Source organism: Lepisma saccharinum, chromosome 14 (assembly GCF_977018435.1).
Source record: "Lepisma saccharinum chromosome 14, izLepSacc3.1, whole genome shotgun sequence".
In the NCBI taxonomy this organism is placed as follows: domain Eukaryota; kingdom Metazoa; phylum Arthropoda; class Insecta; order Zygentoma; family Lepismatidae; genus Lepisma; species Lepisma saccharinum.
Window position 1 is genome coordinate 68,185,858 of NC_139242.1, and position 16,675 is coordinate 68,202,532.

Consider the following 16,675-nt stretch of genomic DNA (forward strand, 5'->3'; position numbering starts at 1 on the left):
TGGAAGCAATTGCAGATTCGGAATCTGCACGTCAAGACCTTTCAATAGAGTATATGGAAGGGGATCTACAATCACATGCAGATTCCTAATTCCTGGTCGAAGTTAAGAATTTCACGGGTATAAAGAGACTCCGGGGGTTCAACCACCGTTTAATAAACGGGTACTTGGGGGGCAACCTGAGGGGAGTAAAGGTGGCCGGAGCGTGATGCTGATCACATCACACACAAAAAACCATTAATGTGTTGGATCGGTGCAATTAGCAGAGAAAAAAATTACCTACCATGGTCTAGAGAGGCGTACTTCGAGATATTGATAGCTGGCGAACATGACCATAGGAACATAGTACTTCTGGAGTATTGCTTGTCAGTGTCCTCAGTGATAGAACCTTGCGGTTGGTTCTTGGAGAATAAGTTGAATGGATCCACTCGTAGGTCGCAAACGCCTGTGATCCTGAGGAGGCAAGGGATTCAGCCACGGAGAACAGAATGGGTGACGTATTTTGAGATGTCGAGTTCGGAAGGGACTAATAGGCTGTCAAAGGATCCAATTAGTTTGGTGAAGCTCAGAGAGAGAGAGAGAGAGAGAGAGAGAGACTAGTCCTCTTCGAAGGATGCAAGTTGGACGCATGCGCACTGCGGAACTCGGATTTGGTACACACTGACTGTCCTGGTGTAGTAGGAACATTTTTTACGGCTTTATTTGTGACAAATTGCAGTGCATTACCTACGTGTAATCCAGGAGCGTATATTCTAGGCTAGCTAGGCTATCTGCGAAGCCTGAAGTCTAGAGAATAAAATACAGGAGAAAAAATCGATCAGAAATTGTAAATAAATTTATTCATATCAGTGAGATGATAATGGTGATTCTGAATTTGGCTACCTGATTTCTTATGAGTTGGCAACCTGATTTCCCATGAGTTGGCAACATGATTTCTTATGAGTTAACCACCTGATTTCTTATGAGTTGGTAACCTGATTTCCTATGAGCTGGCAACCTGATTTCCTATGAGCTGGCAACCTGATTTCCTATGAGTTGGCAACCTGATTTCATATGAGTTGGCAACCTGATTTCCTATGAGTTGGCAACCTGATTTCTTATGAGTTGGCAACCTGATTTCTTATGAGTTGGCAACCTGATTTCTTATGAGTTGGCAACCTGATTTCTTGAGTTTGTAAATTAATTATTAGCGGTAGATCATACGGTACTATGTTAGTATAGTATTGCTGCCAAAGATCTTACACGGTTATATGTTGAGGAATTGCATTCCGTGCGCTGTTTTCTGCAAAGGTTGGTAATCCTGCGTTGTGTGCAGTTTGCTTCCGTGAGCCAGTCAGGCTGATGCTTTGAGACAATGTGTGTCTGGTTCTTTGTTGTTCATTGTGTGTTTGTCGCGTGACAGGTGTATAGTTACTTTTCGAACGCACTGTATGAACATATCAGCTTAAAATCGCTAATTCGATGGCATTTAGGGTGTGCAATGCATTGATAACTTGTCCCTTCTTTGCCTACCGCCCCTCCTCAACAACACGCTATAGTTGAAACTTCTTTTAAATCTGCTGTCATATTCTTGTTATTGAGATTTATGCATAAACAGTGTTCACATCTTAGATTCCACTGTGTCCGTCTTCATAATACAGGGAGCTGGCAGCAACACAAGCCTTCCACCTCTATCCTGGGCAAGATCAATTCAATCTCTTCCATCTTTACCAATTTCCTTCATGTCCATCTCAACGTTATCTCTTCATCTTGGCCTTTCTACTGGTCTCTTACCATCGAGTTCCCGACAAGAATCCTGTAAATTCTTCTTTCCTCTCCCATTCGTTCCACAAATATTAGCACAGAGATATGAATTAAAGAACTCTGTATTGGCAGATCAACTTCGCAGTATATTACACTGATAACCGATTGTATCGGGAAGAGAACACTCTAATGTATAGCAGAGATGATTATCTAGTTGAGTGGCAAAGGGGTTTGTCGATTATATTGACGAGGAATGTTAAAAATTTGCCATTTGATTTCCAGCGACTGTGTTTCCGTGAAATGTATGTCTGCGCATACAATGAGTTTATGACTGGTGCCGTTGCGTAGATGGTTGAATTGAATTCACAGAGCTCTTGGAAACAGTTGTTGTGTGGGAGTTATTCAAACGACGCAGCTGAGTTTTCCTTCCTCCTGATGGACAAATGTTGTGGTCTGTATGTAGTTCGAGATAAGCAATCAGATAGCGCGTCAATTGATGACGTAATTTTGCTCTCTTGGCTACTATCGAAAATTAAGATATAGAGTAATTCAATAAGCAAGTGTATTTTGTGCATTATTGCATCGTGTCCTAAACGAAGGCCCAAGTTAATATTGTTTTATGCATCGTCTGCACCCAACGGAAAAAGTTAATGGTAGGCAAATTGCCCATTGCCATTTTCATTCAGACTGCTAGCCACAATTTGGTGATTAACAATTGGAATTAAAACGTCAATTAGCACAGGACAACATTTGATTCGCATCAACCGAGTTCCAATGTATAATAAAAACAACAAAAATATCGATGGACAATTTGCCTACTATTATATTTGCCGTTGGGTGTACTAAATATACGTAACAAACAACAACTTATTTTCAAAGAACACGTCCTAAGTATATAAAAATAACGGATTTGTTTGAATTAGTAAGAAAAATTTGGTTGAGATTTTAATAACCGTAAACAAAATGAAGAAAAAGTAAAAGCGCAGAAAAAGTTAGTAAATAACACATATACAGGGTGTATCATAAGTAATAGCGCAAACTCACACAGTTGAAAATACACGATAACAGAAGCAAGAAAAGTCTCAGTAAACATGGGTCTGCAAACGAGCCGTTTTCGAGCCACCGACTTCATTGTTTGTAAACGCGATCCTAGTTGGTAAAATGCTAATAATGTATGCGAATGTGTGGTTAGAAGCCGTCACTGATTGCATTTTGTAAACACCGAGTGCTTTACTCCTTGCGAGTTCTCAGGTTTGCTCTTTGTTTACAAAACAGAACATTCCGAGAGGTGGCGTTGTAATGAAACAGGATGGATATAATCAGTACAAAGAATTGTACATTGTACAATTCCGAAATGAACCGGGGGTGTTCAAAAAAAATTCGAAACTCAATGCGGAATCGCGTACAGTATTGCATCCAGATGCAAGGACGACACTTTGTACACCTCTTTTAACAGGTACGAGTGTACAGTAATTGTAACATGTAACATACTAACGTAGTACTGTATTCCTTGTTAAAGTAAGTAGAATGTTCAATAAAAGCAATGAGATCTCCAATGACTTTTCTTACTGTATTATTAACATTTTACCAATTAGGACGATGTTTACAAACAATGACGTCAGTGGCGGATTGTAACCACACATTCGCAATTATCTCGAAAATGGCTAGTTTGCAGATCCATGTTTACCGAAACTTTTCTTGCTTCTATTATCGTGTACTTTCAACTGTGTCAGTTTGCGCTATTACTTATGATACACCCTGTATAACTTCGTTGCAGCCAAACACAAAAGAGTTTCAAGCACAGCAAGTACATAACGTTTACACGTTATAAGACAGCTATGATGATCGTAAAAACCAACCAAATTAAATTAGAGATGACTGAAGTTTGTCGACAATGTTTTAAGTTTGGCGTATAGGATTGACTAAATTATCTGGTGACTAAACAAATGAGTCCGATTTGGTCAGAATTGCTGCAATAAATTTAGTTTTGGTGAACAATCATTTATTATTATTACAAACCAATATGTCTTTGTCTATGCACTAAGTTATAAGGGGAAAACTACAACCGTAAATCATTAAGGCCACTTGAACCAAGATATAAAAGAACAATTGCCATTAGCTACATCATACGCTAAACAAAACAACCGTAATCCAAATAGCTTTGCTCCATAGTGTCAGAAGCAGTGCAATTACAAGGTAATTTGTTAGATCGTGTTCTCGAGCAAATAACCAGAAACAAACTCGGTTATGTATCCAAGAACAACCCACTAATAAAATTTATTCAATTCCTTTGCCTCGTAAATCAAACGACGAGAGGCTATATAATTCTCAACAGAAGCGATTCTAATTATCCAGACTACTTCTTGTTATTGAAATATAATCTACATTAGACTTTGCGGGGATAGCAATGAAACTTATACAATATTCAACCTGATACTCCACAACGATATGATGAATTTACAAAGCAGACTATCTCAGGGTAGCCACTCAAGGACCTTGATAAAATTCAAGTATAATTCCCGGTTATCAAGGCAAACTTTCCGAAAATTCAAGGGTACAAGCACATGCTTTCTCTGTCTCAACCTTATGTATTACTCCCTCCCACCACCCACCCACACAAATATATTAACAATATAAGAGGTCTGTGTGGTTCCAATTTATTTATCGGAACTTTTATTTCAATTCAATTAAACAGTGTATGGGTGTGTGGGTGTGTGTGTGTGTGTGTGTGTATATGTATGTGTATGTGTGTATATATATATACATACACACACACACACACATACACTGTTTAATTGAATTGAAATAAAAGTTCCGATAAATAAATTGGAACCACACAGACCTCTTATATTGTTAATATATTTGTGTGGGTGGGTGGTGGGAGGGAGTAAATCGATATATATATACACACACACACACACACACACACACACACACACACACACACACACACACACACACACACACACACACACATACATACACATATTTTATTTATACCATTTCACATACTCAGACTCGAAATACAACTTCAAACACAAATCACAAATGATATGGGATATTAATCTACGAAAAATTGTTACTTGTATCAGAATATCAAACTCAAATTTACCTAATCAACTTCTTGATATATCATCTTGCAATAATTTTACGTCTGTCAGATAGATTGTTCTGCAAAGTTCACTATCAAAGTAAATGATTGAGAGAAAATAAGTTTTATTTCCCACGCAGCTTTATTTACTTGTCCTTACTCCATAAAAATAAACGCTAAACTGTGAAAAAATTGCCTCATGGAATTTATAAATATGTACAAAGTCAATGGGATTTTACATTAATGACGGTTGCAATTTTTCACGTCTACGGAGAACAATTCACGTACAATTCACGCATAATTCCCGGAGCCAATAATTCACGAATAATTCCCGGAATTCCCGGTGAGTAACCACCCTGTATCTACTAGATTACCTACGAGTTTTGGCCATTACAGAAGTACTGTTCTACCTAGAGAAGAAACCCCTCTGGCGCTGCCGTAAAGTTTTCAAATCTACTCAACCGTTTGCATTGTAAGCAATCTTCCCCTGCGTTGCCGAATTGCAAGGAACACAGACAAGTAATTTATTTAAAGTTATTGTTTCTTAAAATGGTTACAAATCTCTTATTTGGTAGGTAAAAAGTAAAGTATACACCATGAACGCGTATAGGGGGGTGGGGTTAGGGCCCCACACTTTCTTGATCTTGGCCGAGCTGGGGGTGATGTGATCAGCACCACTCCCCTGGCCGCCTGTACCCCCCAGAGTTTCCTCCAGGTACCCACTTTATATGGCGCTGGGTGGGCACTTGATCAGGTTGAAAAAGTCTCGGTTCTCCCCGGGCAGGGATCGAACCCGGGTCGCTCGTATGGTAGCCAGACGCCCTAACGGCTTCTTTATTTGGTAGGTGCGCAACTAGAATATATTTATTTGGCTTGCAAATACTGGGCTTGTCCAAAATGTGTTGTTTTTAAAACTATTGAGTCCAATGTGTTATTTCCACCAAGTACTACAGAATGTAAGGTTGAATTCGTGGTGAGAGAACTTACATGCTTTTCCTTTACTTGCAGGCGTGTCATCGTGGCCAGCGGGATGTGGAAACCAAACAGACCAAAGTTCCACGGCGCAGAGCACGTCGACACCTACGAGAGCGTATCGGTGGATCCTGACGACTTTCGAGGGAAGAAGGTCCTCATCCTTGGAAGAGGTAAGCATGATTCATTTATGTTTTGGAAGCGGAGTTATCGAAAAGCAGTTCTTGCAGGTTTACAGGTTCGATTCCCGATAACAGCACTAATATGGTGGTTCAGAATCCACTTGAAACTCCAAGTGCAGTACGGATTAGCGCGTCCGATGATAAATCACGCATAGAAACGTCTCCAGAAAATATGTAAAGAGGGAAAGCATGTTCTATATGTATTCCCGCAAATGTTTAGTACATGCAATCCAGGTTTTTCCAGTTGCTACACACAATGGTTCCGATTTCATTTCGAATTGTAGGCTCGTTCCCAATTGGTCTGCTTGTATGTGGAGTGTACTTAAACTGTTTGCCTTCCCTAGATCTGCACAGCAGCAGCACCACCACAACCCGACAATACAACTGCTGGGACACGGCCAAGAGAACCCACAAGATACCCCGTCTACAGTGAAAAACTGGACTTATTCGGAGATATTCAATCTCAAGCAGCGTCACGCCGGGACAAAAATCGAATGGGTGACCGTTGGGACCAACCGCCATCTTGCGATCTAAAATGTCAAGCAGCGTCACGCTGGGTCAACACTCGGATGGGTGACCGTCATGAATGAGAGCGACGGCTCTTCACTGCTAACCACCATCTCATCACGCCTCGCCTGCGACAGTTGCACGGCGTCACCAAGAGAACAATGAAAACAAGAACCGCCAAGTATAACATCAACATTGAAACCCGGCTGCAAAGCTGAAACTTCAAATAAAGTAAAACCGCCATGATAAGCAACATGCAACATCTCAATTGCCCGTTATTGATTGATTGAATTTGGTTTGTTTTCCATCTCTTTTCTGCCACTTTTAGCTAATCGCGAAGATAAGGATATGATAAAAGCCATCACAAACTCAACAAAGTGAGTGATAATAAATAAAACAATTGAACGCGTACAAACGAAATACTGAAACTACAGTGTTATGTTGTCCATGTTACCACCTGCCTCCCCTTTCGCGTCGACTCCACGCGAAAAATGATTACCACAGATTCCACCCCTATTTTGCCACTGGACCCGTCCATTCAGCGCATGCGCATTTGCGTCGATGGTCGCTAGTAAGTCAATCGGACTATAGTTTATGTAACATTGAAATAATTTCTGTTAAAATTTGTGCGAGAAGCAAGTTCAATACATTATCATGTTCACAGGATTTGTGAATTATTTGACTAAGTTAAAACATAAGATAACTACATATCCGCCGAATACCTACTTAATATGATTATACAGGGTGCCCAAAAGTTTACGCAACAGAGACTTGGAACGTACATAACTTTTGTACAAGAAGCAATAAAGACATGAATCTTACACTGGATATTGCCTTTGTCATGTCGATATTTTTTAACACTCTCTACATAAACGACCAGTATGGGGTAAAAGTTACTAAAGTGTAAAAAAATTTTGTACGAAGTAAAAACGAACATGTAAAAGACTGCTACGGAGTCTGTTTCATAATTTTCGACGTGTATTGGTGGTCTCTATGGGTATTTATCGAAATGATAAAAAGGTAAATTTTTACTAATTTTATGCATTACAGACGATGGGGTTAATTTTGGCATATTCATGTTTTTTTTTAATTACGAGGACAATTTTGAATCTAGGACAATTGCGATGAAGCCAAAATCACGGACAATTGCCATGATTTTGACGGTGAAGGTCATTTTACAATGGTAGGATCATTGCGACGATCAGGACCTAACCGAACCTAACCTAACCTAACCTAGCGAAAGGCGCCACAGAAATAATAATACTGTAGAAGTAGAAGGTTGGAACATGAAAATAAATAGGTGCCTTGGAAGACCGCATCCAAAAACTCTCTCATGACGTTCTGGCCTGCCTCAAGAGCCAAGCAGAAGACACCAACATCATGTACATGCGGATGGAACTTAATCTAGAAGATCAGAAGAGGGAGAAGCGTGACATTGAAATCGACGAGAGTTTGGAAGTGTATTCGCACATATGAGGAAACGGGAAACTTCAAAAGGTGGTCTGTTGGCTCTAGCCCATATTCAAAAACGTGATTAAACCAAATTCCCAGCCGAAAATATCAATATTTCACATAATTCTCTTGTAAGAGGTATTGTACGGGGTGTTAAGTCACCCTTCAATTTGATAGAAGATTTTAAATGTCATCGCAATTGTCCACCCGCCATTTTACTTCTAACTGTGTTCATCGCAATTGTCCGTCTACCGTACTGGCAACATTGGTCGTGCCAGAGGACAGTGCTAGGTGTGCCCGACATCTGGTTGTTATTCCATTAATATCCAGATGAAAGAAAATATTTTAAATTTATCGTATAATAAAATCCAATACCAGTATTACAACATTTCATGATTGAAACATACCGGGTGACCAGAACTAATGTTACACAACTCAGAGCCCTCTGTAGTCTATTTGAGGCATCGTAGAACTCTGAAATTTGGTGAATCCACTATGCAGACCATGGAGAAGAGGATGGCGATAAAGAAAGTAGTTCAATTTTCCGCCACCAGGTTGAAATGTGGCGCTGTACTTCCATGATGGGTTGTATTAATGACGTAAACTGCTTCAATTGGTTATGGATTTGCCTTTACCTTGCAATCTTGCAATAAACGAGAGATTATTTTCTCACAACTTCCAGCCACTAACAAATGTCTTTCTAATTAATAACTCAGCTAAATCATTTAACGTGATTATTTGCACAACCCTTCATGGAAGTATAGCGCCACATTTCAACCTGGTGGCGGAAAATTGATCTATTCTTTTTTTTATCGCCATCCTCTTCCCCATGGTCTGCATAGTGGATTTACCAAATTTCAGAGTTCTACGATGCCTCAAACAGGCTACAGAGGGCTCTGAGTTGGGTAACTTTAATTCTGGTCACCCGGTATATAACACATCTCTATGATCTATTCTTTCTATTATGATGATACTATTTTTTTGAAACGGCAAATTAAACCTTGAAACATGGAAACAAATTTCCAATCGCAACTACATACGGAAACGTTGCAAATACACCTGTATTCCTGTAAAATCGATTATGCCGGGAGGGAAAGCTCTGGGAAATTTCATCTCAACTTTCTCCTCGCATCTCGTTTTCAGGAGACGATCAGGGGAGAAGTCTGGAAGCGCCCTCTAGTTAGAAACGAAAATCTCATCCGACGCAGGTGGCGTGGTCCAGGCCAAGCCGCACGCTCCCTTAGTTGTTTTTTTAATCCGATGCTCTGTGGTTCTTTGTTGGGAGATAAGGAAAACGTGATTAGGAATTAGACAGCAAATGACATTAGAAGCGGCCCGCGGAGATAGGAGTGGGTGGAGTTGGTTCAGCGCAACTTGAGATTATCATGCGTTCGCTTGGGTTTCTTGTGGTGTACACCTTTTTTTTATAATGTTGTTCCTAGAAGATTGGTTTCCTAGTTTGCAGCAGTTCATGCACCAGCGAACGTATTGTCGAGAGAAAAAGTGAGTTTTAATTAAGGCGGATTAATTTGAATCAAGATTTATATAAATAATTTATGGAATAATGTAGGCTACGTACATGAGGATTTTGTAGATAGAATCATTTTGGTGAAAGTACATTAATCTCGTAATCATTTAATGGTGTTTATTATGCTCTGAGAAAGGAAAATAAAGGAAATGAAATGCATGTACTGATGGTGTGAAGCTCATATGAAAGAAAATGTAAGCACAAATTTCTCTTGATTTAAAATTCAATATTTTTTATGGGCAAAAATAGGAAACATTTTGTGTAGAAAAATATACAAAGTACTAACTAACTAACTAACTCTCTAGCCTTCTTAAACCCGAAGGTTTATGGCTGCAGCAACACAGGCCTTCCATCCTTCCCTATCTTGAGCAAGATCTATATACTCTTTTCCATCCCTACCGATTTCCCTTAGGTCCATCTCAACGTTGTCCCTCCATCTTCGTCTTGGCCTTCCTACAGGTCTCTTACCATCAGGTTTCCCAACAAGAATCATGTAAACTCCTCTTTCCTCTCCCATTCGTGCCACATGGCCTGCCCACCTAAGTCTTCTTGATTTAATTATTCTAATAATATCTGGACATGAATACAAATTATGTAGTTCTAAATTATGTAACCTTCTCCACTCACCTGTCTCCTCATCCCTTTTAGGTCCAAAGATTTTCCTAAGGATCTTATTTTCAAATACTCTCAATTTATGTTCCTCTTTCAATGTAAGGGACCAAGTTTCACACCCATATAATACTACAGGCAAAATTACTGTTTTGTATATTTTAACTTTTAGTTTCTTAGATATTAAACGAGGAGACAAAAGTTTATGAAGAGAGAAGTAACATGCATTTCCTGAATTAAGCCTACTTTTTATTTCCTCTTTAATATAATTTTCATTTGTTAATATTACTCCTAAGTATTTGAATTTTGGAAACTGGTTCAAACGAGTTGTTATCAATAATTAGATTTTGATTATTACCTAACACTTGGTTTCGGCCTGTAAGCATATATTTAGTTTTCTCCTTGTTAACTTCCTAACCTATCTCTTTAGCAGTTTTGAAAAATATTTTAGCATTATTCTTAATTGTATTCACATCATCCCCCAGTAAGTCTACATCATCTGCATATGCTAACAACTGAGTCACACCATTTAATTTTAGTCCTTCTTTAGTTTCTTTTACCTTCCTAACAGCATATTCTAAGGCAAAATTAAAGAGCAATGGAGATAATGCATCTCCTTGTTTTAACCCATCATGAATTGTAAATTTGTCAGACATATTAATACCCACACGAATTTTACTTTCTGTTTCACTGGTACATATTTTTATCACACTAACAAGCTTCTTAGGTATTCCAAACTCAACTAATATATTATATAATTAATCTCTTTTGACCGAGTCATATGCTTTTTTGAAATCAATGAATACCTGATGGACATTTTGATTATATTCCCACTTTTTTTCAAGTGTCTGTCTGATGTGAAAAATTTGATCTGTAGTTGATCTGTTACGTTTAAATCCACATTGATAATCACCTATAATTTCATTAGCATATGGTGTTAGTCTTGTTAAAAGAATGTTAGACAATATTTTGTATGTTGTTGAGAGTAGAGAAATTCCACCGTAATTATTGCAGTTCATTTTATCACCTTTTTTAAACACAGGAACAATTATGGATTATTTCCACTGTTGAGGGATTTCTGCTTTATTCCATATTAAACAAATTAATTTATGAATTTCACATATTAATGAATTTCCACCATATTTAATTAACTCAGCTGGTATTAAATCAATGCCAGGTGCTTTGTTATGCTTTAGCCTTTTAATAGCATCTTTAACTTCAGTCAAGTTAGGTTCTGGAACTAAAGGTTCTGCTGTGTGGACTTCATTTATACAAGGTACTAATCATGTTAATCCATAAATAGTGTCATTATCATTAAACTGTAAATGAACATGGCAGCTGATATTTTCACACTACCATTAAAAAAATCTTCAAAATTCAGCTACAAAGAAATTTAAGTAATATTTAAGATAATACTGTATATTAAGTTATAATGTTAGAGAACATCCAGAATATTTTATTGTCACTGGAACAAAAGTTGCTGAAATTATTGTAGTTTTACTAACACTCTCAACAAACATTTCCATAGTAGGTACAATATCAGAAACAGAAAAATGTATATTTACATATTTTTTTATTTGTTTAATCAAACTGTTCAAATATTTTACAAGGCCGTTTACTAGAAAAAGTATTTCTATTAAAAAAAAACATATACAGTGGACTCTTTTTAATTCGAACTCCAAGGGGCTACAAAAAAATTCGAATTATCCAAAATTCGAATTAACCAGAATATAATGTAAAAAATACAGAGAAATAACACACTGTATTAAACATAAAACTGCATTAATTCGCAAACAGTACACCTTACCTTACAACTGCTATGTTTTATCCATATCTCCATCCAGGAACAGTACACATATTGGAATATTCGCATCACGAGATTGTTTTTCATTCTTTTTAATTCCTCTTTCTACCTCTCTAAGCACTTCAACTTTCTTATCTAATGTTAAGCTACTGTACGCACCACGTTTCGACATTGTGACTCCACTAAAACACACAGACAAATGACCCCTTCTGTCCGGCTATCCGCTCCTCTCTCAACTTGTTTCTGAGAGGGTGAAGGGGATTTAGGTAAAAATGGCAAGCGCAAAAAATGGCAAAAGGAAAAAATGGCAACGGTAGAAATGGCAATAATAAAAATGGTAAATACAATAAATTACGATTTTACATGAACTGAGAAATGATATCTTGCATTTCACAGTTTCAAATTGAAAGTTAATATAATTTTGGTGTCATTATCACTAATTTTTCTTTGAATTGATACATTTTATTTGAGGTTTCCAAAAATAATTATAATGCCGTTTATTTCTTCTGGCAGATGTTGCTGACGCTATAGAATCACATGTTAATAAAAGGTAACCTTTGTAAATAATTTGAAGCATGTGTGTTTCATGAAACTTAAGGAGGGGTGCATCATAGCATGGGTTTTCATCTTGACTGAAAACACGTTTACGCTTCGCGCACACCTGCTGACCCATCACAAGTGTTTGTTACTAGCAGGACTTGCAGCCAGCCCTTATCTACCCCCTCGCACTAATTTGTGTCACTGATTTCTCTCAGAGTAAGGAACTTGTTTACTTTTTCCAAAATGAAAATTGTTAAATCTCGGAAAGCTGCAGAGATGCTTGTATGGATCTACGCGTGTACAGAACTGTCTGATCTTAAGAATGTAATGAGGTGGAGGAACAAATTCAAGTGTCGAGGAATTCTAAAAATAAATTTATTGAAACAAAATCATGTGTGTTCTTACGACCATAATCCTCCACCTGATTAGGATGCTGTAATGAATGATAGACAAGTGTCCTAATGATATGAATATTCGAAATCAACACTAGATTTAATTCTGGACGGTATAAGAGAACATTCCATACTATATAGTACTTGACAACTGCTAGAGAAGAAAACTAGGGCAATTCATACCGACAGTGGTATATAACAAAGGAACAATGCAGAATTTCTTACGAGGACTAGCACATAACTTAAAGTTGCAATGCATGTAAAGCGACGATATTGAAGGTGAATAAATATTGTTAACATTAAAAGGTGACGAAACCCAAGGTGAATAAATATTGTCCTGGTTAAATACAGTTGTAAAGTGGCGAAATCAAAGGTGAATAAATATTGATTTTTGTGAAACACAGCATCAATATTTTTCTTCTTTACAATTTACATATGAATCATTTATATCAATTATTTATCATTTGCTTTTACCTTGTGTTTGTGATTTCTACTTTCGCCATTTTTCCATTTGCCATTTTCACTTTGGCCATTTTTTCCGTTGCCATTTTTACCGAACACCGGTGAAGGTCACATTCCTACAAACAATTGCTCTGGGTATTCCCGCTGCCCTCATCTGACGTCGGTACATCTGTTAACCATAAAAACAACCTTTTGAAGAAGAAATGGGGGATGAGTCATCTGTTGGAATTTCTTATGCAGCAACCACTTTGGTCTTCCTTAGAAAGATTTGTGTTAAATTATTGGAAACCTGACTTCGAATTATCCAGATTTAACCTTCAAAATTCGAATTAAGTAGTCATTTTTAACATTGTTTTAGATTGGGGTTTCAAGGGGAATGTGCTTTTGTTCGAATTATCCAAGTTCGAATTAAAGAGAACGCATTGTATCTATATATATGGTGCCAAAAACCACACAAGCAATTTTAAGCGTGTTTTTTTTAAAGATTTAATAAATCGATTTAAATGAAAAAATATTTTTATCCAACCTGGTTCTAACGATTCATAGGAAAAGCATTATTTTACCAAGTAGTCATGCAGCCCAAGAACATGGGGTAAACAAATAGAATAGCAGGAACCGGACCTTTAACGGAATAATGACTAAACATTATGAAAAGTGAGGAATATCGTTATATCCAAACGAACTACCAATGATTTTGATTTGATCTGATTTGATGATTAGCGTCGCTTTTCTGCCACTTTTGACTAATCACGACGATGAGGATGAATGATGATATGATGACAAAGAACACACATGCCCAGGCCGGGATTCGAATCCGGAACCCATCGCGTCGTAAGAACTAATAAAACTAATAATGTACGAGCAATATAAAATAGAATTATTCACTAACTGAGTGAGTGTCCATGCCCCGAACAAATTCTTCATGTATCTTATTACTGTTAGAGAATGTCAGATATTCTTGATTTTTCTACCATTAGGTGTAACTAATTCTTAGCCATTTCTTTCTTCAGAAAATGAATTAAGTTGTCATTTCAGTATCATAGCCTCGTATCCATTGTGATTTCGTTCTACATGTTTTAAACAGGTTTTATTGATTGTAGTCTTTTGCAATTAAAAAATATATATATTCACAAGTACAGGATGTAACACAAAAGTGGGACAAAACTTCAGGAAAGACTTCCTCATACGTAGAGAAGAAAAGGTTACCAATATATGTCCGGAAATACCTAATTTCTGAGTAATAAGACTTGCAAGCATTGTACGCTGTTAATTACGACAGACTCAGATGAATGATTATCCCAATGAACACCGCCCAAAAAAAAAAAAAAAACACTAGAGGAAACTCTTGGACAGTATTGTCTGGTTTATTGGACTCTACTTAATCTATGGAAATACACATACCTGTTTGTGTTGAATAGGAATGCTTTATCCTTCCTAATGCACCAAGTGTTCGACAAATGTTTACACGTGCGCGCGATTACAAGTCAATCCTTTTCTCTTACTTGTCTATCCAGGAAAATTTGTCCTGTCCTGTCCCTCGATATCACTATATGTCGGCGAATAGCACCTTTTGTAATGTTGAGTTGCCCCTAGGCAGGAAACTAACACCTGGGAGCCTTGAAAGAACACATACACCACAGTATGATGTTAACGTAGTCCAATATGTACACTATTCTCAATCTCTGTTGATGTAAGCTCTTTGCTTTTCTACATATAGAGGAACCCATTCTTGAACTCTCACCCATATTTCTTTACACTCGCTTTGTGTGTGTTAGGAAACTATAAACCTGTAATGACCTGCGATGTGGATGAAACTTTAATGTCTTAAATGGCAGGAAATATTCGGCGGAAGGAGATTTTCTGTGCGGCGGCAAGTGCGGAAGGATACATTGATGAGGATGCGACGCACTTTTTCTCTGCGCGAAAGAAAGAAGATCTCCAGGAAAGAAAAGTCAACGGAAGAAACAGAAGAGTGGACGAAGAAGAAGGAAATTCCTTACCGCAATATTCGAACACGTCGAACCAGATTAATGGGGATTGCGACTTCAGACGAAGTTAGAGCTAATCTTACGGCACCTGTTGTGTAATCCTTATATGCTTCTTGGTCCGTGAATGTCTGGTGTGTGATCGGAAAAAAGAGTCCTTTGTGCTATGTAACATTCTGTCTTAATTAACTGAGGATTATAAGTGGTAAACGTTGTAAGTGCCAAAAGCAAAAGTGTTGGAAAATCGCATCATTCCGAACATCAGGCCGTAAGAACGTGCACACTAGTGACCTCTTTACACGCCCTTTGAACTACTTAGAGGGCTACCAGCCACATTTCACGTTTACTACATTATAAAGCATGGCACATTTCACAGTTTAACGTGGAAAACGGTGTTTGAATTATTGTGGCACTTACAGCGTTTACCACTTTTAGTCTTCGACTGTCTAAACTTAATTTCGATATGGATTTTTTCGCAAAAGTTTAATGCATGTAATCTATGTTTCCCAGTGGGTACATATACCGCTTCAGGCTCCATTTCAAATTGTAGATGTAGTTTCAATTGGTCCACGTGTATTTGAAGTGAACTTTACTAGATATGTACTCGCAATTGCCATTGGTATAATGAATCACCTTAGTTGTTACAGTTCCTGAGATATCTTTAGATGATTTGATATCCATTATTGACTGTATTTTCTTGGCTATGTAGAAACTTTTAATGTGCCTCTAACGCATCTATCTGGTTGTCGTTTATGAAATATCGAAAGACGACGCGCTTGTAATTACAATGGTTTCAATTTTATAGCTTCATCGGAACGTGAAACACTGACCTTACAAGATTGAGATCAAAAGTCAATATTTCTACCTTACGAATCCTCGAATAGACAATTTTCATAAAACATTTATTCTCATTTCCTTTTTTCGCGGAGAATTTCCCCAACGCAGCACCGTAAATTTTCTCTCCAGCACAGCACCGTAATTTCTATCAAACGAACAACCCTCGTATATTTGGAAGAGATACACGAATAGAGAGAGAGAAGTCAGGAGGTTGTGAAGAAAGTTCAGATAACTTCGCTAACAACTTCCTCCGAGCCTGAATCTATTAGTTATATATTTTTTTTCCAGGAGGAAGATTTTCTGCTGACTCCGCTGAAAGAAACTTGCTTTATAAATATTTATCTTCCTCCGCTATTCTCGTATAACGAGCAGCCAAAGAAGCAGTGAAATATATTGCCACATAACAAGCAATAAAGGACCTATTTCCACGGAAGAGTTAACAGGGAGATAGGAAGACGATTTCGAAGGCACAGAGTGAACGTCGAACGTTCATATTTTGCTAAGACGTGAATATTGCCTTGGAACCGTCATAGAGTGCTATCGGTAAGAAGAAAGTTAAATACGAGAAGAATTG

At 37.7% G+C, this 16,675-nt stretch overlaps 1 protein-coding gene across 1 annotated transcript in view; it reads left to right on the forward strand.

Annotated features, from left to right (window-relative positions):
- LOC145998602 (FAD-dependent oxidoreductase domain-containing protein 2-like) overlaps window positions 1-16,675 on the forward strand; it is a 257,130-nt gene that overhangs the window by 144,326 nt on the left and 96,129 nt on the right. Inside the window, exon 5 of the mRNA XM_083135051.1 lies at window positions 5,840-5,976. Coding sequence (XP_082991177.1) covers window positions 5,840-5,976 — 137 coding nt within the window. The remainder of the gene's footprint in view (window positions 1-5,839; window positions 5,977-16,675) is intronic.